Source organism: Trachypithecus francoisi, unplaced genomic scaffold, assembly GCF_009764315.1.
Source record: "Trachypithecus francoisi isolate TF-2019V2 unplaced genomic scaffold, Tfra_2.0 Lachesis_group7, whole genome shotgun sequence".
Classification (NCBI taxonomy): Eukaryota; Metazoa; Chordata; class Mammalia; order Primates; family Cercopithecidae; genus Trachypithecus; species Trachypithecus francoisi.
This window is the reverse complement of record NW_022681472.1, coordinates 7,178,994-7,204,848: the sequence shown is the minus strand read 5'-3', so window position 1 is coordinate 7,204,848 and position 25,855 is coordinate 7,178,994. Positions and strand designations below refer to the sequence as shown.

The 25,855-nt window shown below is 40.0% G+C and overlaps 1 protein-coding gene and 1 long non-coding RNA gene across 3 annotated transcripts in view; one reads left to right on the top strand and one right to left on the bottom strand.

The window, feature by feature from the left end:
* The window catches only part of ST18 (ST18 C2H2C-type zinc finger transcription factor), a 146,438-nt gene extending 122,196 nt beyond the window's left edge, over positions 1-24,242 (top strand). For both annotated transcript variants that reach the window (XM_033203630.1, XM_033203629.1), the window contains 7 exons: positions 766-828; positions 930-1,010; positions 2,210-2,431; positions 8,178-8,266; positions 16,703-16,806; positions 18,695-18,838; positions 21,758-24,242. In XM_033203630.1, the coding sequence (XP_033059521.1) occupies positions 766-828; positions 930-1,010; positions 2,210-2,431; positions 8,178-8,266; positions 16,703-16,806; positions 18,695-18,838; positions 21,758-21,898 (844 nt within the window). In that variant the 3' untranslated portion in view covers positions 21,899-24,242. The remainder of the gene's footprint in view (positions 1-765; positions 829-929; positions 1,011-2,209; positions 2,432-8,177; positions 8,267-16,702; positions 16,807-18,694; positions 18,839-21,757) is intronic.
* Positions 6,155-11,916, bottom strand: LOC117079610. The gene is made up of 3 exons (XR_004435513.1): positions 11,874-11,916; positions 10,086-10,087; positions 6,155-6,299 (listed from the first exon to the last, which is right to left on the bottom strand). It is a non-coding gene; the product is annotated as an uncharacterized LOC117079610 (long non-coding RNA).
* Positions 24,243-25,855: the final 1,613 nt, after the last annotated feature.

Here is a 25,855-nt window from a genome sequence, read left to right as displayed (position 1 = left end):
GATTATCATAGTGGCACAGCATATCAGAGAAAATAAATTATTCATAAAAATCATTTGGAGGCCGGGCATAGCGGCTAGTGCCTGTAATCCCAGCACTTTGGGAGGTCGAGATAAGCAGATCACCTGAGGTCAGGAGTTTGAAATCAGCCTAGCCAACATGGTGAAACCCTGTCTCTACTAAAAATACAAAAATTAGCTGGGTGTGGTGGTGTGTGCCTGTAATCCCAGCTACTTGGGAGGCTGAGGCAGGAGAATCACTTGAACCTGGGAGTTGGAGGTTGCGGTGAGCCAAGATCGCAGCATTGCACTGCAGCCTGGCCACAGAGCAAGACTCCATCTCAATAATAATAATAATAATTTGGAAAACTTTTCTTTTTACATAAAAGGTAAGAGCTTTGCATGATATAGACAGAAGTCCAGCAAAAGGTTGTGGACTGATTTTCAAGTCCCTTCTAGATGAGGTTTAAAAAAAAGAATGTACAATAAATAACAACTAATCCATTGTCACTCAGTAGTCATATACCCTAAAAAATATTTAAATTGATTATTAACAAAACATAATTATATTTAAGCAAAAACAGTCTCACACAAAAAGCAGCTCATTGTTTTTAGTTATATTTGGCTGTGTGACTCCGCCTCCCTGCATGTGAACTGCAGAGACTTGGAACATTAATGTGATTACCAAAGAACCTAAATAATTGGGGTGTGACCCCCGCTCCCTCCACTACAACTTCTCGGCCCATGCTCTCTTCCTGTGCCTTTCAGGTGTCCAACCCCAGGCTGCGATGGCTCGGGGCACGTGACTGGAAACTATGCTTCCCACAGAAGGTAGGATTAATCCTAATTCTGAGATGTGGAAATGAACTTGTTGGCAGCAGTCAGAGAGATCACATAATTTTATTTTTTTCTTTGTCGGGTCCCTATTTCAGCTTGTCCGGATGCCCTCGTGCAAGGAAAGGTGGTGTCAAAATGACCCCTACCAAGGAAGAAAAAGAAGACCCTGAACTGAAGTAAGTGCAACAGTTGAGACACGGGGGTCAGCTGTCTCTTGTTGGCAAAATGGGAGGGACCTTGGTTGGGATACAATTGAACATAGATTGACTTTCAGGGAAGGTGTACCCTGTTAAATATAAGCAAGAGTCAAACTATTTGGTGGTTTGAGAAAAGTTTCCAATTTATAGCTACATTTCCACAGCTCTTTGATAATGCAAAATATTTTTTTAAACAATAACAATTTCACACGTTTCTCAATTGTTTTAAAGGAAAGTAGTATTGTGGAAGTGCTATACACTAATAAATATGGCAGCATTTTCCCCTGAAACTTTAATTTTGCTTAAGGAGAAATTATATCTAAATTGAATTCCTTCCTCTAAGGAAGGTCATGGATGATATATGCAGATATAGACATAGAAATTTAAGTTGTTTTCTCAACAACAGTTCTATTTTTTTTTTTTTTTTTTTTTGAGACAGAGTCTCGCTCTCGCCGGGCTGGAGTGCAGTGGCCGGATCTCAGCTCACTGCAAGCTCTGCCTCCCGGGTTTACGCCATTCTCCTGCCTCAGCCTCCCAAATAGCTGGGACTACAGGCGCCGCCACCTCGCCCGGCTAGTTTTTTGTATTTTTTAGTAGAGACGGGGTTTCACCGTATTAGCCAGGATGGTCTTGATCTCCTGACCTCGTGATCCGCCCGTCTCGGCCTCCCAAAGTGCTGGGATTACAGGCTTGAGCCACCGCGCCCGGCTCAACAACAGTTCTAAATGCAATATTTAAACATTTAGAAACCTAAATTCCAATTCTATGAGTAATGTGCTATGTAGCATCTGTCAAGACAGTTAATGTGTTATACCTTTGGTCCTTGGAAGCAACACAACATAGTCCTTATGTGATTGGCTCTAGACCTAAAAAGTGTGGGCATGAACTTGGCTCTACTTCTTATAAAATGGGCGGCAAGTTACCCGAGCTCTCTAAGCCTCGTTATTCCTCATCTGCAAAATGGGATAATAATACTCTCTACCCAGTAGATTGTAGTGAATATTAAGTGAGATAATGCATGAAAATCGCATAGCTCAGAGCCTGCTTATGCAATGCTGTTTTGCTAGTTATGTTGGCATCTTTTATTAAAACTCTATAATTGCATGGCTTGTTCTCTGGAGAGCATAGGACTATCACTGCCTTCTTCCCGGCTGGTAATGTCTCTGCTTTCTCTCTAGATGTCCTGTGATAGGGTGTGATGGCCAAGGTCACATATCAGGTAAATACACGTCACACCGCACAGCTTCTGGCTGTCCTCTGGCTGCCAAGAGACAGAAGGAGAATCCTCTCAATGGAGCCTCCCTCTCCTGGAAACTGAACAAGCAAGAGCTACCACATTGTCCCTTGCCAGGCTGCAATGGGCTGGGCCATGTAAATAATGTTTTTGTCACCCACCGAAGGTAACATGAGTTTTCTGTCTTTTTGTTGTAGTGTTGTGATCGGTTGTCACCTAGGCTGCCTTGGGGAGAAGGTTGTGAACAACCCCCTAAAGGTTGTTCACTGTAACAGTTGAGATATCATAACATGAAGTCTTGTTATATAGATATTAGATGAGCATGAAGAATGAAAAATGTTATTTTCTCTATTTCTTAAAATTACTACACAGTTTTCAAGTGCTCTAGAAAATGTAGAATTGGTTTTATTTGTATTCTAAAATATTGCTTAGGCTGCTATTTCTTAACAGTTCAGTCATTAAATGGTTTACTTCAGTTCCAAATGGTGATATCTCTTCTATTATGTTATATAATTGCAAACTTTCATTTTACATATTTATAGAATTCCCTCTGTCTTATGGACTGGCTCAATTTCGGGCCAAAATCGTAGTTACTTTGCTACTGGGAGGGTATGACTCATCTGCAGCAACTAGAAAGAAAATGACACAGTGACTGCAAAGTGAGCAGCAGGATACAGGAGATCTGGAAACCCTTTTATAGTTCCCAGTGACTGAATTCCTTTACCACCGAGTGTCACGCATTCAACCAAGCCCTTTGTTGGGCAGTAGTGATCTTTGTCCAGCTTTTTGGTTCACATTCCACCTAAAGGAAAAGATTAGAAGCTTCCCTACATATTTCTGCCATCAGTGGGGTCCTGTCTCATCTTTTGGGCCACTGTACATGATGCTGGTTTAAAATCCAATGAAGCTTTAGGAAACCATTGATGTTTTGTATATGAGCAGTGTAAACATTGGGCAAAATTGGGGCTTTTTGAGATTTTGCTCAGTTCTAAAGATATATATGGATGATATCAGAAAATAAAGCCTTCCAGGAATTGCTTGTTTGAAGGTATTTAAATATTCAGTAAAACCTGTTTATGGAGAAAACTTGACTTTTTCAAGTGGTTTATTTTTTGATGGTTTTCAAATGTAGACCTATGTCCACAATAGCACACATTATTTTATTCTGAGTTTGAATTATTATTTCATATTCAGGAACTTCACTCACAAATCAAGTGTGCCTAATGGCACATTTACTGTACAGTAGCTTGACTTCCTTGTGATGACCTCAGTAATATCCATATTGATCCTGATAATGAAATATTAATACTGTACTGTGGTGAGCACATCCCTCAGTTAGCAATAATGAAGTTATCTTTAAAAATAGTGAAGAAGTTTTAAATGATGATGCCAACGCTTAGTGAGGATGTGGAGCAACAGATACTCCCATACTCTGTAGGTGGCAGAGCAACTGGTAGTGCCACTTTAAGAAGCAAATTGTCTTTAAAGAGTCAAGTTGAAAACTGAACTATGCACTTGCCCCAGCACACAGCCAGACTGATGCCCAGAGGATCTCTGTGTATGAGAACCCGGAGGTCTGTCTGACCACATCTGAGCAGTGCTGCTCTACTAACTCCATGCTGGAAACAGCCTTGGTGCCCACTAACAGTGGAGTGGGGAAATAAGTAGTGCTTATTGGTGGTGGTACATGCTTGTGGTCCCAGCTGCTCAGGAGGCTGAGGCAGGACGATTGCTTGAGCCTGGGAGTTTGAGGCTGCAGTGAGCTATGATTGTTCCCCTGTACTCAAGCCTGGTGATAGAACAAGACCCCATCTCTAAAAAAAGCATATCCTTTAAACTGCAAATACACATCGTAGGTAGCTGTTTACATATTATGTATTTCGTATGAGAGAAAGAAAATTCTGATTTCAAAAACATAGGCTGCAATATTAATGCCAAGGTACTATTTTCTTTCTTTCTTTTTTCATTTTCTTTCTTTTCTTTTTTTTTTTTTTGAAACGGAATCTCACTCTGTCACCCATGCTGGAGTGCAGTGGCTCAGTCTCGGCTCACTGCAACCTCTGCCTCCACAGTTCAATGATTCTTCTGCCTCAGCCTTCTGAGTGGCTGGGACTACAGGTGCACGCCACCACACCAGGCTAATTTTTTTATTTTTAGTAGAGGCGGGGTTTTGCCATGTTGACCAGGCTGGTCTCGAACTCCTGACCTCAGGTGATCTGCCCACCTTGGCCTCCCAAAGTGTTGGGATTACAGGCATGAGCCACCGCACTCAGCCTCCAAAGTTTTATTTTCTAGGAGATGGAAAGCAGTGAAGAATGTAGACAAAGGTAATTCAGATTTCAGCATTCTTGACTCAAAAGTTCTCTTGCAATTTAAAATATTTAAGAAATTGGATTTAATTTGGGGTATTCTCTTTAAGGTGGAATACTCTTTCTTTTCTATGTGTAGAATTTAATGGAATTGAATTTCTCTTGTGATTTCAAATATTTAAGAGACTGTATTTAATGTGGGGTATTCTCTTTAAGGTGGAAAACTCTCTCTTTTCTGTGCATATAATTTTTTTTTTTTTTTTTTGAGATGGAGTCGCACTCTCACCTAGGCTGGAGTGCAGTGGTGTTATCTCAGCTCACTGCAACTTCCGCCTCCCAGGTTCAAGCGATTCTCCTGTCTCAGCCTCCCAAGTAGCTGGGACCACCATACTCACTTAATTTTTTGTATTTTTAGTAGAGGCGGAGTTTCACCATGTTGGTCAGGCTGGTCTCAAACTCCTGAACTCAAATGATCCGCCCACTTCGGCCTCCCAAAGTGCTGGGATTACAGGCACAAGCCACTGTACCAGGCCTATGTATAGAATTTAATGGAACAATATCGCAAAACACCTGGCTTATGCCTGGCACACAGTAGGGGTTCAACACAGATGATTGCCTTTCCTGTTTGTGAAGATAATATTAAGCCTATGTGTATATATGCAGGATGACTTATATGACTTGGAATATAACTCACAACTGGCTTTTATATGTTACAAATTTGGTTCTGAAATCTCTGAGGTTGTTCGTATTCTTTCCCATCACTTGTTACCTAAAAATAGCTCACACGTATTTGGGGTTCTCACCCATAGACAACACTGTTATAAGTGGCTTGCATGGTTTATTCCTTTAAACCTTTACAAAACCCTGTGAACTACAGGTATTATAATTATCCTCAGTTGACAGAAGATGAAACAAGCACAGGAAAGTTATGGAATTGCTTTGAATACAGGTTGGCATGCTAGAGCCAGTGTCATCCTGCTTCCCCTAAGGTTTAATGATGGGTCCTCACCATGGGCCAGGCACCAAGCTGAGGTGTCACAGGCACCAGTGCATAGACATTTTCTCAATCAAAATGGGAATAATTACAAAACACACTTTGTAGGATGGTTAAGAACAATTTGACCCACACACTATATCCATATTATATTTATGTAATGACTACTTTCAAACCTTGCTTTAAATCTCTATATGACAAAATATTTCCTTTGAAAAAAATAGCAATCTGAGAAGATAACTGATATGTTAAAACACACACACACTCACACACACACACACAATTATGGATATTTGTAGCTTTAAAATCAGAAGTCCTGTGATTGATAGAACTCATTTAGTGCTATGCCATATCTTTGTGATTTTATTGAAGCTTATTAATATATTGTAAGCAATTATGTTCCCGACATACATTGTATCACCTGCTATTTTGCTTTAAGAAGGCAGAGGAAGATATAATTTAAAATTGTAGCTGGGCACCGTGGCTCACGCCTGTAATCCCAGCACTTTGGGAGGCCGAGGCAGGTGGATCACATGAGGCCAGGAGTTCGAGTCCAGCCTGGCCAATATGGTGAGACCCTGTCTCTACTAAAAATACAAAAATTAGCCAGGTGTGGTGGTGCGCACCTATGATCCCAGCTACTCAGGAGGCTGAGGCAGGAAAATTGCTTGAGCCCAGGAGGTGGAGGTTGCAGTGAGCCAAATTGTACCAGTGCACTTCAGCGTGGGTGACTTAGTGAGACTCTACCTCAAAAAAAAAAAAAAAAAAAAATCCCTCACTATGTCATAATAGAATGATAATTTTGGTCAAAACCATAGAAGGCACATTTTTTTTCTGCCGTTCCAATATGGAGCCAAATACCTCAGCCTCTTAACATCTGCCTTCAAAAGGAAAAAGAACTTCTAAAATGCTTTTCCTGCCCATTTTTTTTTTCTTAATTTAAGATTCATTTTACATTCTGGAAGATATGAAAACTCTACATTGGAAGATACAAAATCAAGTGGCATTTTGGAAGCAAAGCCTCTCTTTCATAACTATATTCTTTGCTTCTAAGTCATGTAATTATGGATGGACGCTTCATTAACTTTTCCACAACACTGTGTCACCCTGAAAGTTTTCCGGCATGTTGTCTGAACAGAGTAAATCCTTTAAGGGTGAGGATCAGAGAAGTTCTAATGAGATATTAATATCCATTATGTTACAAATGGACTTACTAAAGGTCACCTTTGAATATCCAGTTTGCCAAATAAATATTCATGATTATTTTCTCAGAATACAATATGTGACATAAAACAAGACAGACGTGCAAACTCCCCGTAAAACAGATAATGAAACTTTTATAGGCCACAATTGACAGTGAGAAGCTTCTGAAAATAGAAGACACAGTTTCCAAGTTGAGTTTGTGCTTTTCATTATTTTCTTTTTCTGTGTAGAAAGATGTATAGCTTATCAAATTAGGCAAACTGCATACCCTTTTCTATATATGTAATAGCATATGTCTATTATTTTTCATATTTCATAGACTCAGTGTAGAATAATTAGTTTCTTGAAAAAATACAGTAATTAAGCACACATTTTTTAAGGGCTTTGCTTCAGAAATATTTTCTTTCACTCTGCCAAATGTCCCAAGCTTCAGGGTGAAATGATTGCTTTATAGATGAGTTGTAACTAACTTTCTGCAGAAAAAAAGACTTTAAATGACTGATTATGAGCATCACTATTTTGATCTAAAAATTGTTTCTACGAAAACACAGCAAGATTGCAAAAGAATTAATGGCTGGATAGAACAACAAAATTATCTGATCATAAATGATGAAAAACAAGTTTTCTTCAATGTTGTCATTTATCATGCTGGTGCAATTTAAATAAAACAGATGACATTAAAGGAAAGAAACCCTGCTGAAGAGTGCCACTGCTAAATGGAAAGGGTTAGAAACATCACTGCAGTGTAATAGACTGCCTCTGCAGTGATTGCCTCTGAATACACTTGTGGCGGCTCCTCTTATTCTCCTTCCAGGGTAGAGATTTTTTTTTTTAATGAAAAATGTTGTAAAAGTTAAAGAAAAAAATTTAAAACTTTCCCATAACCAAACTGAATTTGCCATGGGGGCGTGGGATAGGGCTTTATTTTGGCTTGGATTAATTTGAGTAATTCTATAAAGATCAAGGAACATTTTACATAAAGGCAGGAAGAACTAGATTCTGCTTTATTACTCATGGAATTTTGACTAATTGGGAACAATTCTTATTCATAATATGCATGTACAATTTCACATTTACAGAAAATAAAGTAACCACTACTAAACAAAAGAACTTACTTAAATGCAGATGAATAACAATTTAACAAAATAAATTAAATAATAATTGTGTGTCATCAGTAACTATTTGTACCTTGATTTAAGGAAAGAAAGCAAAACATTTTACATTATTTGAGGACACTTTGCCTTTGCTTTAATGGGTGTGTATTCATTACTCTCTACAAAGAGACTATGGGTTATAATGTAATTAATCGGCAGCAAAAACAGAAATAGTAGGTTGTGAATAAAACATCTTAATGCTTATAAGAAATAATATACATCTCATACATTAGTACAATTTCTATTTCACAGCTTGTCTGGATGTCCTCTCAATGCACAAGCTATCAAAAAGGGCAAGGTTTCTGAAGAACTCATGACCATCAAGCTCAAAGCAACTGGGGGTAAGAGCACAGGGCTGGCTGTCACCACCTCCTCCAGGGTGTAGACCCTGGCTCCCTAAAGGGTTTCGTGTGTCAAAGTATTCACTAGATGGGAAGCGTAATTTTAATGTACAAGAAAAAAGGTTTCCTCAGATTTGAACTAAAATTATAACCTTGTTTAAAAAACAATTTTTTGGTGTCTTCCTTATTTTTAAATAAGGAGTGATCTCCAACAGAGAAAGTCAGGCTGTGGGGTATGATGGATTAAGATACACTGGTGGTTGGCAGGGCATGCCAGTTCATGCCCGTAATCCCAGCACTTTGGGAGGCCAAGTATAGAGGATCGCTTGAGGTCAGGAGTTTGTGACCAGCCTGGGCAACACAGCCAGACCGCATCTCTTAAAAAAAAAAAAAAAAAAAAAAAATAGCCCAGTGTGGTGCTGCACACCTGTAGTCACAGTTACTCTGGAAGCTGAGATGAGACCAGGAGCCCAGGATCGAGGCCGATGTAGTAAGATATGATAGTGCCACTGTACTCCAGCCTGGGCAACAGCAAGAGAACCTATCTCTAAACAAAACAACAGCAACAAAGATACACTAGTGGAAGCTGTGTCCTTCAGTCTCTCTCACGTGTATGTTCTCTCTCTCGTGTGTGTTTGTGTGTACGTGTGTGTGTGTATGTGCACATTTTTCTCTTATAAATCCGCTATAAAAATTCAGGAAGCAATTTCTGGCATCTGTATTTGAATCCTTCAATTGTGTTCTTCTGTGCTCAACATGATATTTTTATAGAGATTCTGGAAGGTTTGGATTTAGCATCCAGATCTTAACCTAAGTCTACATTTCCCTAGATATTTCCTCAGTGTCAATCCGCTTTCCAAGTTCAGAGATACAGCTCCTGAGTTCTCTGTTTGGATCCTCCAATTTTCCTTTGATTCTTGAATGCATTTCTTGAGATTTCTAATCAGCATTATCTGGGGCCTGTGTTGTTTTCCATCAAAGATCATTCCAAAGCATTTGAGAAACAATGGCAGAGCAATTATTTTGCTCTGGAGACTTCATTTGATGGCATCTTTGGCACATGACTAGAATTGAGCTGGGGACTTTCACTGTTGTTACTTTCCCTGAAAGCAATGCTCAATCTTTTTAACTTGTGTGTGTGATTTTTAAAAAGAAGATATGCGGTATCTAAGGGAGGGAAAGCACTAGAGTTCCTACTGTTTCCCTCCGAGGGCTTCATCTGCTTTATTTAAAGCGGTTCTTGGCGGGGGTGCTCTCCCTCCGTGGGTCCTCACCGCTAAGCGCCGAAGGAGGGGAGTGTACACGCAGAGGAGGAATAAAGCCCCGGCTGCCAGGGACAGGCCTGCCTCCTCCCGTCTTTCCAACATTCACATGCTCAGTAAAAGAGCTTTTCCCTAGATGTTCTGACTCCTCCTTGGAAATACTCCCCATTCCCTAAATACCTCTAAGTACATATGCAGTGAAATTGGGACAATTTAATGTGTATTTATTTATCGTCCCATTTCAAATAGTATTTAAAGGATAAGGACTGCAAAGCTACATGAACTTTTTTTTTTAATGCTAGTTAAAAATTTAATTAGGCCAGGTGCAGTGGCTCACGCCTATAATCCCAGCACTTTGGGAGGCCGAGATGGGCAGATCACAAAGTCAGGAGATCAAGACCATACTAGCCAACATGGGGAAACCCTATCTCTACTAAAAATACAAAAAAATTATCCGGGTGTGGCGGCACGCACCTGTAGTCCCAGCTACTCGGGAGGCTGAGGCAGGAAATTGCTTGAACCCTGGAGGCAGAGGTTGCAGTGAGCCAAGAAAGCACCACTGCACTCCAGCCTGGGCAACAGAGTGAGACTCTGTCTCAAAACAAAACAAAAAAAATTAATTCAAAAATGAGACAAAGGAAAGTTGAAGATAAGAATGCAAGACGGAGCAAGCCTGAGGACACTAAGACGTGTGTGAAGAGTCGTTTCTCACTGGGTAAATAAGGATCGCAAATTTGACCTTGCCTTTTAGAAGTCAACAACAGAAGAAAGCTATAATCGCCATGTGAATCATGTGGTAGTAAGTAAATTCAGAGCAAAACTCCTTCTGGAACCCAGTGCATGAAGAAAATATTTCCTATGAGTTCTCATTAGGAGAACACCAATACCATCCATACTCTAAACAGAATATAAATTACAAGGCCACTCCTAACAAAGATAAAAACAAAACAGTTCTCTGGCGTCATTATATCAAATTGTGATGGAGCTTTGCAGGGGGCCAGCAGCAGGTGGTCTGTCGGAACCCACAAAAGACTTGCACAGAGACCCAGGAGCAGCAGGGCTGAGCACATACACTTCAAAGGGTCCCTATACTGTAGCATCTTCAACTGAGCTTTCAAAAAATATAGAGCAGCAGCGAGCTGGATTGAACCCATTGACAAGTGTCAGGGTGCAGTCATTCTATGTGGACAGGTAACTAACTGGAAAAGTACACGTTTTACAATCCAAGAAAGTAGAGGCTGATGCTCTGTAAAGCTTAAGAACTTACCATGACTTTGCATGAGAAAAAGTCCACCTGAATTCAGGTCCGTGGTTCGTTGAAGGTCGAGAAGGACCTAAAGTGATTTGGGGGCCTTCTCTAACAATGCTGTGCCTCATGATCCCTTACCTTAAAGTGAGGCCGCAATGACTGTTCTCTGGATGATCTTTAAAGTAGATGTAAATGAACACACCTTCAGACATTAAAAATATCAAATCAAATTGCAATGAAATATAAAGTGCATATGGCTTTAACTTTAGCATACTATATTAATTTAAACTAGGTACAAATCATTCATGCAATTAGTTGAATTAGATAATATTTTGGGGGAATATTATGCACAAGTCAGTTTAAACATGGAGAGTCTATGTCAAAAAATGTGTACATTAATTTTAGAATAATTGATCCTTAGTTCTCCATCCTTGCCGTAATTAAATTGCCATGTTAATTTTTAAAGACCTTTACTAGTCCTTGATAATAAAATTAGGCCGTCTGTATAAGAGAGAATGCCAGTCCTTCTGTGCTTTGTAGAAACAAGCAGAAGTTATGATAATTGGTCTATATATATGGTCTTGCATTTAGGAGCTCCATCTAGCTCTTCTCATGTGACAAAATAGTGTGTCCTAAACATTGTTATATATCATTTCTTTCTGGATGTTAACTCTCCTCACTCTTTTAGTAACTAAATAGCCTAATTTACATTAATTCATTTTCCCCTAAATAAAATAAAGGTACAATTTTGTTGTGTAAACCCAATTTGAAAATAAAAGTTCAGCTGGGCGCAGTGGCTCACACCTGTAATCCCAGAACTTTGGCAGGCCGAGGAGGGTGGATCACGAGGTCAGGAGTTCAAGACCAGACTGGACAACATGGTAAAACCCCGTCTCTACTAAAAATACAAAAAAAAAAAAAAAAGAAATAGAAAAATAAAACAAAACAAACAAAAAAAAAAACCATTAGCCAGGTGCTGTGGCAGGCGCCTGTAATCCCAGCTACTCAGGAGGATGAGGTGGGAGAATAGCTTGAACTCAGAGGGCAGAGGTTGCAGTGAGCCGAGATCGAACCACTGCATTCCAGCTTGGGCAACAGAGTGAGACTCCATCTCAAAATAAATAAATAAATAAATAAAAGTTCACTCAAGAAATATAATAGAATTTGTTTGAAATATGATAGAATTGCTTCATTTGTATAATATGAAAAAACATAACTATAGGACTTAAAGCCTCTTATAAGTTGAGAATACCTGCTCTATACAGGTATATACATAACTTGCATAATTATACAGAATATAAAGAAAATATAATATATGACATAATCCCCAAATATGCAAATTAGGCACAGATTAGTACCAACTAAACATTAGAATTATTAAACAAAAGAAAGCATAATCTCTTGCTTTTACATAGATGAATTATATAAAGAATCAAAGTCTCTGAAGAGTTAAGTAAAATATTTAGTGGAGGCTAGGCGCAGTGGCTTACGCCTGTAATCCCAGCACTTTAGGAGGCAAGGTGGGTGAATCACAAGGTCAAGAGATGGAGACCATCCTGGCCAACATGGTGAAACTCTGTCTTTACTAAAAATAAAAATATTAGCTGGGCATGGTGGCACACGCCTGTAGTTCCAGCTACTCAGTAGGCTGAGGCAGGAGAATTGCTTGAACCTGGGAGGCAGAGGTTGCAGTGAGCCAAGATCATGCTACTGGACTCCAGCCTGGTGACAGAGTGAGACTCTGTCTCAATAATAATAATAATAATAATAATAATTTAGTGGATAGTTTATATGGTTTCCTTGATCATCAGCCATACCTAGCTAGTCCAACACCCTACTAGAAGTATGTCTGTAAACATCAGGGCACACATTTTACTGATACTTCCAAAACAGATGAAACATCTATGAATAAAGATAGCATTTTCATGGTTAAAAGAACATATTTTGGAACCGGAGAGCTTATGTTTGAATCCCCCCTGTACCACTTACTTTGTACCTTGGTTTCCCATCCATACTTTGAGGTAATAAATGCTTCTATCTCATGGTTTTTAAATGAGGATCATATGAGTTAATATTCAGAAGTGCAGAGTGAAATCCAAAGGTTTTTAAAGACTGTGTGGATGGAGAGAAGTTTGACAGATAAGTGACTCAGTGGAAGCAGATAAAGTGATATGTTAACAGGAAACATTACAAAGAAATTGGTTGCATTTATCCTGTGGCTAAAATAGCTCTCCAGATCCCAGAAATTATAATAAAAACATTAATTCCTTCATTGATTAATTCTATGAGCATGTATGGGGAGCCTGTTACATATTAGATCCCATGACACTGTTTCTTTTTTGAGATCTCATCTTATGATCTTCCCTCACAAGCTCCAGGCATCTTCCAAATGGCCCCATCTTGATTAGGAGTCTGGGGTGTCTTCAGGAACATTGGCCCTCAGGGAAACATAATCCTAACGTAATCCCAGAACCAAGAATCCAGGCTGTCACTTAAAACAGTCTTCTCACAAGCACTCATAACTTAGCCAAAATTGAACTTTTATTTATCCTACTACAAGTTTCAGCTCCCCAGTCTGCCTTATCATAGAGACAGCTCTACAGTTGCCCACCTGCTCTGGCAGAAACAAGCAGTCGGGGTCGATTCCTCTCTTCTCTCGCCCCCTACCTCCAGCCCTCACAAGTCCTGCAAATTCTGCCTATAGATTAGATCTTGAGTCTGTCTCCTTCTCTTGGCCTCACTTCCCTATACCCAGCCAGGACTCCAGCAATCATCTCCCCATGGGTCTTCAGGCTTCTGCTCTGTCTCTTCTCCAATCTATCCTCTACTCAAAACTCCAAATTACGTTTGTGAAAAGTCAACTCGATCATCCCAGCTCCCCTACCTAAAACTCTTCCCTGGCTCCTGTTGCACTTGGAATAAACCTAAGCTCCCAGGATGTCCCCATGGCCTGCTCCCACCATTCACTGTCTTGCTGTCCATGGGGCACCCACTCCCTTCCCACTTTGGGCTCTGGACTTCCTCCCTCCTCTTGGATGCTCAACTCCTGGCTGGTTTTTCACAGGCCTGCCTCCTTCTGATCTTGAAAGTCTTGAAAGGAGTGCATCTTCTCCAGTGAAGGGCTCCCCAGCACCCTCTGTGCTTCCTTCAGAGCACTTCATGTTTTACAAGCATCTCCTTGGTTTTTGTCTGCCTCACCAGATATTATGTAAGAAAATAGCATTCTTTGAGGTGGAATTTTACTGTAAAAAGACAGAAAAGAAAAACAACATGTCAAAGAAATTTATAGCAATAGAAGTTTTCAATTGCTCAAATCAGAAAAATTTCAGGTGTTGATAACACTCCAAATACCTGTTTCATTGAGGATCCGGATATTTCAGTCCTTTCTTCCCCAGCTCTTACCCGTCAATTGTCTGAGAGGAGATTCCTGTACCAGTGCACCAACCGGTAAAGTACGGTGCTCCAAGATGCAGTGCAATTCTCCAGACACAGCCGGACAGTGCAGAATGAATCCTGAGTCCCAGATACTATAGTTCCATGAGTATGGTCTGTGGGTACTTACTCTTTATTAAAAGTAACTACTTGATAAAGTGAGCCATGCATGGACCAATGAAGAGAGTGTATCATAAGATTGATACAACTCTGGGCTCTAAGATTTAATGAAAAAAGGAAAACAAACCAACATATAAGACTTAGGTATTTTAGTAGCTAGACTCGTCTGAATATGAGTCAACAGTATGACATGGCTACTAAGAAAACAACCAACATTTTATTTATCCTACTGCAAGTTTCAGCCCCCCAGTCTGCCTTATCATAGAGACAGCTCTACAGTTGCCCACCTGCAACTGTATGACCTAATCTATAGGCAGAATTTGCAGGACTTGTGAGGGCTGGAGGTAGGGGGCGAGAGAAGAGAGGAATCGATCCCAACTGCTTGCTTCTGCCAGAGCAGGTGGGCAACTGTAGAGCTGTCTCTATGATAAGGCAGACTGGGGAGCTGAAACTTGCAGTAGGATAAATAAAATGTTGGTTGTTTTCTTAGTAGCCATGTCATACTGTTGACTCATATTCAGACCGGTCTAGCTACTAAGATACCTAAGTCTTATATGTTGGTTTGTTTTCCTTTTTTCATTAAATCTTAGAGCCCAGAGTTATATCAATCTTATGATACACTCTCTTCATTGGTCCATCCATGGCTCACTTTATCAAGTAGTTACTTTTAATAAAGAGTAAGTACCCACAGAATAGCCATCTGTTTTATCATGCTGTATGTGATGTAACTTTCGGCTTACTTTTTTCTCTTCCCACTAAATTACTAAGAGTCACCCATGTTGTTTTTGGTGGGCATGTGGCCTCCTTTCAAGTTTTGCTTTTGGCGAGCAATACTGCTGCGTACACCTTATGCATGCTTCCTGTGTACAACCATTTGTTTTGGGTGTGTACCTAAGGAAGAAATTGGAGGATCATAGAGAATGTGAGCATCCACCTTCAGGAGGTAATGGATTATTTCCCAAAGTAGTCACCCTAGCAAAGTATAAGAGCCCAGATCTCTTTCAAACCAATTGTCAGGCCAAGTACCCTTTATCCTGCTCTCATGAAATTGCTCCTATGAAGTCTCACTGTGGAAGTTCACATGTCCCTCTTCATTGTCACTCTGGTTCAGACTCATTCTTTTTTTTTTTTTTTTTTTTTTTTTTTTTTTTTGAGACGGAGTCTTGCTCTGTCGCCCGGGCTGGAGTGCAGTGGCCGGATCTCAGCTCACTGCAAGCTCCGCCTCCCGGGTTTACGCCATTCTCCCGCCTCAGCCTCCTGAGTAGCTGGGACTACAGGCGCCGCCACCTCGCCCGGCTAGTTTTTTTGTATTTTTAGTAGAGACGGGGTTTCACCGTGTTAGCCAGGATGGTCTCGATCTCCTGACCTCGTGATCCGCCCGTCTCGGCCTCCCAAAGTGCTGGGATTACAGGCTTGAGCCACCGCGCCCGGCCCAGACTCATTCTTCTAGGAGATAAAATTACCTCCAATCCTGCTCTCGCATCCTTAATATTAACTACCTTCCCTGGGTCCTTGAAACCTTTCAAATGTAGTCATACTCCTACAAAGTAATCATGGGAAGTAACCACCATTCATTGAGAGCCTGTGGCATGTTTAGCACTCTACATTTTATTGCATTCATTCTCACAGTGTAGATATCATGCCTATTTTACAGAAGAAGAAACTGAAGCACAAAGAAGATAAGTAAGTTGCCCATGTTCAAGAACAGGATTCAAACTCCCAAGCTGATGTCCTTCCCCCTAAATTACATTTTCCTCATCCATGTCCATGTGGAAGACTCTGCCAATGTGTCTCTGGACTCTAATTCACCTGCCAGCAGCCCCGGAGCTCTGCCTCCAGTCATGGTTCCTAAGGTCTAACTCAACTAAACAGATATTTAATTACTCGTCATAAAACTGTCCTTACAGCATTTTGAATAAGGGAATGCAAGGGCTTTGAGGTTTAATCCCAGCTCTGCCTCTTAATTTGAACTTGGGCAGGTTATTTAACTTCTGTCAGTGATTTCTGAGGCCTCAATTAACCTCTCTGGGCTTGGTGTCTTTATATGTGAGGAGGCTATAATGGAGTGAGTCTCGCTGTAGGGTGCGGTGAGATGTAATTGAAGACACATATACAAACACGCCTGGTAGCACCCCTGGGACATAACTGAGCTACATGCAACGGTGGCACTTCTCTACTCTCTCTTTTCTTTCTTACCGAGAAATTAAATGTGCAATTTCTCTTATCCACTTTTTCAGAATCCTGGATATGCATTGTTTTGGTAAAAACACTTCAAATGGAAGTCTCATTTTCAAGTAGCAAATCACATATTAAACATATGACTCAATTGTTAACAGTTTTCAGTTTGAACTAAGGTAGTCTTACTCTTTACAGGAATAGAGAGTGATGAAGAAATTAGGCATTTGGATGAAGAAATAAAGGAACTGAATGAATCCAACCTTAAAATTGAAGCAGATATGATGAAACTTCAGACCCAGGTAAAAAAAAAAAGTAATTCATGATCCTTAATCTTTGGTGGAAACAAAACATTGAACTTTTTAAAGCTTGTGTGAAAATATATCTTAGAGTCAATATGCTGAGTGTTTCTAGACTCCATAATTATTGTAAAATTCTGAATAGCTGGATCACCCCAGGTTACCATTTATTCAGTAGCTGTGGGCAAGCTGTCTCCTGTTTTCGTCCTGGTGGCATCAAAGGTTTCATAAGCAAACAAGGCAGATTATCCTATAATCAAACAGTCTGGTGGAGCACATAGTGCATTAGAAAAAAAATGTGATGAAAAGGTAAGAATCCTTGGTTTCATTCAAAATTCAAGTAAAATATAGCAACTTTTTCATTTAATGTTTTTGGAACACCTCTGAATGTGTAAGTATTTATTAGAAACAGATCTTACTGAACATTTTCTTGATCAAATTCTTTACCTAAAAGCCCAAGTAATTTCTCAATTCTGCATTCTTCTTTGTGATGTCTGCCTCATCCCCTGGAAATTAACAGTTCAGTCCAAGATTTTTAAAACACGAATCATAACTCTCTTGCAACAAGTTAGCAGCAAAAGAATGAGACAGAGAATAGGACTGAGTATCTTTCTCCCTTTCCCTGCAGGGGATTTTTATACCACCGTGATTACCGGATCTCTTGGAAGTCCTCACACAACAGCTTAAGACAAAGGGTTTTAATCCATCTGAAATTTTGGTTTCCTTACCCAGAGTGACCATTGTTGCCATCATCAATTAATGGCCATCTGGTCCACAGATTGATACTTTTGTCTAGAAATCATGGGAATTCCTCTAGAAAACCATTAGCAAAGAACACAAAGGCCTCTGCCCTCCTGAGACTTATCGTCTAGAAGGAGGAAGCGACAATAAACAAAAAAGTCATAAATGATCAATTATGTTGTATGCTAGAATGGCAGGGGGCTGGGTGAGTGGCTGTATTTCAATAGTTAATAGGACCACCAGCTGCCCAGGAGAAGAAAGGCATCCGCAAAGATTTGAGGAGTGAGGGAGTTGGCCAAACAGGTATGGAGAGTGTTTCAGACAGAAGAAACCCCGCAAGCGCAAAAGCGCTCATCATGAGAAGGTCTGGGGATTTGAGAAACAGCAAAGAGAAATGTGGTCGCAGGTGAGTGAGCTGGGTGGGGCAGGTCACAGGAGAACAGTCTCAGATGCAACAGGGCAGCTCACATGGGGCATCTTAGGCCATTTTAAAGACCTTGTTTTTTATTCTGAATGTATGCAGAACTGTAGCACAGTTTTGACCCAGCGAGTAACATCATCCTCTCTGATTGACATGCTGACTTGCATTTTAAGAGGCTCATCTTGGTGGCTGTGTTGAGGAAAGGCTGAGAAGAGATTAGATGGGGTAATGGCAGACACAGAGTCACCCACAAGAAGACAGCATAGTCACACTGGTGACTGGGCCCAGGGGCAGCAGTGTAGAGGGGACAGTGGTCCCATCCTGGATATTTTGAAGGAGGCGCCAGTGGAGGAGAGGTATGAAAGAAAGAGTCATGGGGGATCTGTACTTAAGTTGAGTTGCTGCTGGCTGGAAAAGGGAGACAGCGGATGGAGCAGGTTTGGGGAAAATAGCAAAGTTTGCTTTAAGCATGTTGAGTTTGAGATATTCATCATATAGCCACATGGAGAAGTTTCACAATTCCTGAGGAAGTCTGGGCTAAAAATGAAAATTTGGGGATTTGATTCCAGCACTTCAAACAATCCAATGGGGCTGCAGCTTCACGCTGAGAAGTTGCATGCATGCATCTCTTAGTGTTCAGATTCACTTGGTGCGTTTTCTTTCAGGGAGAAACCTTTTGTGCTCCTTCCAAACTCCACTACTCACATTCCTAAGTTATTTCTGTTGTAGATCACGTCCATGGAGAGCAACTTAAAGACGATAGAGGAGGAGAACAAACTCATAGAACAGAACAATGAAAGTCTGCTAAAAGAGCTGGCGGGTCTGAGCCAAGCTCTCATTTCAAGCCTTGCTGACATCCAGCTTCCACAGATGGTAAGTTCAAGGCCAGAACTTTGCTGTTCCATTACAAGCATTTGCAGTGTCATCATGCATTTAGTGACAGGGTTGCCACGACTGAGCTTTGAGGAGACCTGTGAGCAGTCACAGAGTGACCACACTCCATCACAGTCTGGCTTGGAGTAATCTCCCTCTCTGGGAACATGGTAGATACATTTATTTAAATTATATTAAGGCCAAGAATTTTTTAGAAGCCAAAGTCATTTAAAATCAAAGATTTTTTTAAAGCTCGGTTCATAACGTCATGTGAAAGTTGAATGGGCAAAACTCCCTCAGTGAAAATGTATTTCCAAGTAGAAGATTCCATATCTTATAAAATCTGAGACCACTATTTTCATTATCCACCCAACTCAAGAACTGTAATCAAAAATGTTCAATTCCCAATGGACTAGGTGCTTTCTTCATATGGAAGTATGAAGAACCTACTTCAGTTCTCCTCATATAAAATAAAAACAAACAACAACAAAAAAATGAGCAAGGAATCCTCGTTTTCAAAATTGAAGCATCTCTTTCAGGTATGCAACTATAGTCCTCCAACACTTAATAATGGGCACACATTCTAAGAAATGTGTCCCTTAGGCAATTTTGGCACTGTGTGAACATCATACAGTGAACTTCTGCAAACCCAGATGACAGACCCTACTTTACTTACTGCACACCCAGGCTATATGGTACAGTCTACTGCTCTGAGGTTACCCACCGGAGCAGCATGTTAGTGTACTGAACATTTTAGGCAATTACTAGTATTTGTGTATCTGAACATGGAAAACCATATCTAAACCATAAAAATATGCTATTGTTATCTTATGGGACTACCATCATATATTCAGTCTATCATTGACAGATGTTGTTATACATTGCATGACTGTATTTGGAATTCATAGAAAATTAGCTTCTTTTACATATTCTTAAATACAGGCAAATATTTGGAGGAAAGACTACATTGCTGAATGCTTTTAATTTCCTCAGAACCTAAATTTTTAGAATAATTTTTCCAAAGATGCCAATTTTATATATGAAATTATTTACGGAAGCAGCAATGTGATGAAGAAATATAATTGATTTTGGTTGAAACATTAAGCCCCTCAATTTTACCCAAGTTCTTAGCATGGAGTTCTTATCTTAAACAATTCCAAATATGTTTCTTGACTCCTACCTGCCAAAAAATCAATAATGTAATAATGAACACAAACCAAAATAAATGATGCCACTATGGTAAGGATTAAGATAATTATTCAAAATCATTGTAATGTTATTTATTAACATAGCATAAATCATACTTTGAACATGCATTCCTTAGTATTTTCTTCTTCACCACTGCCATAAAAAATAGGTACTACACAAGTTAACTTGTGCCTTGTGTACTCACCACACAGAGCACTCCAGTGGTGATTTTTAGGGCTGATCACACAAAATGTTACAAAAGCACCAAAGAGCGAGCATTAGTATTCCCATTCCATAGCTGAGGAAATCAGGGCTCAGAGAGTTTACTTAATTTGATCAAGTTTCCAAAGCTAACACAAGGTAAGTGGGCCCGGCCCTGCAGAGTGGCCTTTATCCACTGTGCTTCCTGGGTCCCCATCCCATTCCCTGACTCTCCAAGAAACACAAGGCACAGCAAAGGCAGGAAAGAGGAGGGGACAGAGAATCACGATTGGACAATACTAATAATTTAGATCAGCGCTTTGCTGAGCAGAGCACAACCAAATAGCTTCAAATTTAGAAAGCTTATTTCCTTAAATAGCAACAATAGCACTATACTTTGACATTTAAATGTCCTTTCTTCCAAGCACCTTGCAAAGTAAGTCTCACGCCATGTGTTTTTAAAAAGGAGGGAAAATGGTGGCAACAGAAATGACTGAGTAACGTGCCCTTTGTGACATTCATTCCGTTTCACATTTGTGTGAAATTTACACATATCCAGCCTGTGCTCTCCTTAAAGCATCACACTGGGTAAAGGAGAGACCAAAACATACAAAAAGAACAGGGAGGCCAAGTACAGTGGCTCACGCCTGTAATCTCAGCACTTTGGGAGGCCGAGGCGGGTGGATCACCTGAGGTCAAGTGTTTGAGACCAGCCTGGCCAACATGGTGAAATCCCATCTCTACTAAAAATACAAAAATTAACCAGGTGTGGTGGTGCACGCCTGTAATCCCAGCTACTTGGGAGGCTGAGGCAGGAGAATCGCTTGAACCTGGGAGGCGGAGATTGCAGTGAGCTGAGATCACACCACTGCACTCCAGTCTGGGCTACAGTGCGAGACTCTGTCTCAAAAAAAAAAAAAAGAATAGGGGATGAATAAATTTAAACTTTGTGAAATTGATATTCTGCCTGCAAAGACTGAGAAATGTAAAAAGTGTGCAATGATGCCACAGGAGAGAAACAGGTTCAAAGGGTCAGAGGACGGAGGAGGAAAATTTTCCATCACAACTGTTACTGAGTAACTTGCTCAAATTTAAATTCCTTAAGTTTCTACCCAGTGCTGTTAAAGGCACCATTTAGTACAAGCAACCCTTCCCAGCCTCACAATTATTCACCTTCCACAAACAGGAGCCTCTGTTGTGTAAGGCATGTGCAGTCAAGGCTGAGACTGCCTCCCAAGAGAAGTAGAAAAGTTTTGTGGAGTCCGAGTCCACAGCCAGACATATACTTTATGTGCTCCATATCAACCCCAAATACTGTACAAACCAGTCACATTTGTCTCCCGAATTAAGAGTGAACAGATGAATCCCGCACACACTCCATCTCTCTCCATCTCCTGCAACTCCGGCAGCCATATGCACCCTTGCCTTCCCTCCCGACTCCCGGATCACAGGTCTTCGATGTCACTGGGTCCTTCTTTTCCCTCAGCCTGAACCACTGTGATTGGGTCAATGTGTTTTGTCTCCATTTAGGGACCTATCAGTGAGCAGAATTTTGAAGCATATGTAAATACACTCACAGACATGTACAGCAATCTGGAACGGGACTATTCCCCGGAATGCAAAGCTCTACTGGAAAGTATCAAACAGGCAGTGAAGGGTATCCATGTGTAGGATCACAGCACTGCCGGGCAACAGAAATTACCAACAGCAGCAAACTCCAGATGGATCTGTTAGTGGTTCGTGTACTGCTAAGGCATGGAGGTTGCCGTACTGCATTTACAATTGCAACATTGCACTAATTTTATTTTCCCCAGCTGATATAAAAAGGAAAGAAAAACTATGATAGACTTCTTGGATTAAAAGCAATGCAGTCAATTATTAGATCTTATTTATTTTCATATGATTTTCTTTTATTTCTTCATTGTACTCTTTTTTTGTAAAGTATATGTAAAATAAATGTGACATTTTTATAATTTATTTATTACTAATTGAAGAGTTTTTTATCTTTTAACTGCATTTTGAAGTCTGCCATATTTTTACAAGTGTGTTATTAATTTATTTTCCAATAGGATTTAAATAGAAATGCTATTCTCAAGTCATCTTTCTTGCTGGGTTTTAATGAGGAAACAGGAAAGGGTGAAGGAAATCCTTGTCTAAGGACTGCACTATAGTTGAGTTTGATTTTTATTGCACACTTCTTCCCCCACCTTTCACTGGTTTTTGTATTTATAAATGAGTTTGTGGTAAGGTGAGCTGCACACAAGGAATAAGAAGACAAATGGCGCCCACTAGTGGGGAATCCGCACTCACAAAAGCACAGGATGCTGGAAAACAGCCTGCTCAGAATTTGTTAGCAATAATTAAATATAGCAATCAGCAAAGTATTCGACTTGGCTGGACGGTTTTCGTTAATATGAATTATTTATTTGAAATGTTTTAAAGAAACATAAGCTTTTTTAGTGATGCAGATTTATCTGTTTGTTTTTCAAGTCGTATCAGATCGTTGGCAACTCGTTTCCCAAGATGAAAAATAAGACTTGGTGTGACCAGCCAGGCTTTCCTGCCATATGTTGGTACAATATACAAGTGACAATATTGGTGTAGATTTGTACTTAGCAAATACAAACACATCCAAATGAAAAATTTTGTAGATACCATAGCCCCTGAAATAGCATTTATCTTACTGGGTTGACTGGAAAGGAATGGAAAATACAGTAACACATGAAGAAATGTTACTCCAATCTGAGTGATTACTTCAAACACTGGCAACTTGGGTCTCACCCTCCATAGGAAACAAGACAACATTCAATTTGACAGAAATCTTGCCATAGACCTTCAAGTACTACAAAGTATACACACACACTCACACACACAGGCATACTCACACACAGACACACACACACACACTCATCCACACTTTGAATTGAGCCCACAATCTTGAATTTCTGAATGGGTCAGAGTCTCATAGTTGCTATAGTAAAGGCAATGTCTATTTCAGGGATTGTAAAGTAGTTAAGCATTGTTTCAAAAGTTTTTTTATATTTATTTTTTTTAAGGAAAAGGTATAGACAACCAGCTAAACTGCCTTTTTGGTGTGCACACACATTTCATGTGCAGACGTGCCTCTGTGTAAATGTACACACGAACTTAGTGTGGGCTTAATTTTCTGTGCTATAAACAAAAGTGTTTATTTTTTATTAACCTCATGGATATTTAGATGGAACGTGATGGCATTCACAGGCTTGATATATTCCACTGTTATTACTGTTACCTGCACAAATGAAAAACAATACTCAACAATAATTCCACTCCCATGAAATTGTGGTCATTGTTATGCATTAAGTGAGGCTTATGTTTGGTTTGGAGTTCATTTGAACTCTTGAATCTTAGTTTAGTGAAGATGAACTGTCTGTTTTAGGTAGAAATGGTGTTTATTTAAAAATCAATTTAAAAAATGAGCTACTATATGTGCTATCTATTATAAATGGGATACCAAACAAAATTTTCTATTACAGTTATGTACTCACAAACATTTTGCTATACAGTACTTCATGGATGCATACAAATGAGTTCACTTATTACAAAGACAAACGTTTAATTTGCTAAATATTTTAACAAGTTTGTTATATATTTTATTTAATTTAAAAGAAATCTCTTACCAACCTACATATTTATTACTATGATTTACTATGACTTCAGGTTAATTTATTTGTGTTGGCATAGTTTGAGCAGGATGTTTTGTGAAGTATGTTTATATTTATTTGCCTACTTTGTACTTGAGGTGTTTTGTAATGTGCACTGAATTTGTTTTCTTTTCAACTATGTTAATGATCAATACTGTAAATTGGTCTTTTGTAAACAACAAAAAGGCAATGATGTATGCATTTTTTTATTTGAGGTAGTTTGTTTGTATACTGTTTCTCCAAACACTTAATATTTCTTACATCAAAGCAACAAAATTGTGTTCAGTGCTGTACATTTGGTGTATGGTAGGAAATAAAAACTGATAACGAGTTTTGATGTGATCTTTCTCAGGCTGTTATCTAGAGACTAGTATCCCCTTCCCATGGAATCCGCTGTCCAGAACGAGCCCTGGTGAGGTCCCCAGAGTGCACTTGAGCCTGCCAGTCATTCGGAGACATTTCTGTTCTGACAGCTGGCCTGCTTGCCTTAAAGTGGACAGGACTTTTGGCCAGTTGACAAGCTGTCACTGCCTTTGATGTGGCATTCACCTCCAGAAGAGGGAATGCTTTGACATAAGGAAGACCTTTGCTAGGAGTAGCAGCAAATTCACTCAGATCTAATAGGTGGCAAGATAGAGGGCCCACCCTCCTGATTCCAAAATTACTTTGGATACAGAGTATATCTCTAGATTCATATAAGCTAAAATTAAAGAAACTTGAATTAAAGAAAAATGATAATAAATTCTTGATAGCACCTCTTCTGCTTATGTGTTCTTTCTATCTAATGTCAAATAGTCATCCTAATTTAATTTTTCAGTTTCTGCCCAGATTCATACATCTCTGGAATAAGTTTCCACCTACATTTGATCTGGTTTAAAAAAAAAAATCTGTTTAACACATGTAATGAAGCCAAATTGACTGAAGGGAAGTCTGGGTCCAAAGAGGAAAGTCAGAGTTGTACTTGGGAGACCTTCATTTACCAGGAGCCAAAACATAACCATTAATGCATAATATAGCTTTCATTTAGTCACCACACTCACATGTTGAAGACGCACATAAAATGGATCACAAAATGCAAATCTGCTCAGTCAGGCTCTTAGGTTATCCTTAGCCAAGCATGTGCATCTTGTCCTGATTGGGATGTTTTTTTTTTTTCTGAGATAGAGTTTCACTCTTGTTGCCCAGGCTAGAGTGCAATGGCACAATCTCAGCTCGTTGCAATCTCCACCTCCCAGGTTCAAGCAATTCTCCTGCCTCAGGCTCCGAAGTAGCTGGGAGTACGGGCATGCACCATCATGCCCAGCTAATTTTTTGTATTTAGTAGAGACGGGATTTCACCACCTTGGTCAGGCTGGTCTTGAACTCCAGACCTCAGGTGATCCACCCGCCTCAGCCTCTCAAAGTGCTGGGATTATAGGCATGAGCCACCATACCTGGCCTCTGATTAGGATTTTATACCAACGAGTAGTGTCTACAACTCTGTCAACAACGAGTCATAAGAAGAGCACCAGTCTTACTGGAAATGGTGACTAAGAGTCATCCATTCATCAAAAAGATGTTTACTTGGAACACGTTTATGCCGGGCCCACTTCCTTACTCCTGTGGGAGTTCAGCCTCATGGGAGACAATGAAATAAGTGATGGGTATTTTGGTTTGGGTACACACAGGCTCCTATGGAAACCATGTGAGGGTTACCTAACAAACCTGGATTTCCAGAAAGAATACTGCTTCTGATTCAGCAGGGCAAGTTTGAGAACAGGTGCCGCAGGCAGTGACAACAGCATTGGCAAAAGTATGGCAATCATCAAGGCAGCAGCTTCACATATTTAAAGCACTGAAAAATTGGTGAGAAGTGAGAAGATGAGAGGCCAAAGCCCAGGTGAGTGGGAAGAGGAGGAGGTCATATTGTAGACTGGCACACTAAAGAGTTGTAACTTCCACAGAC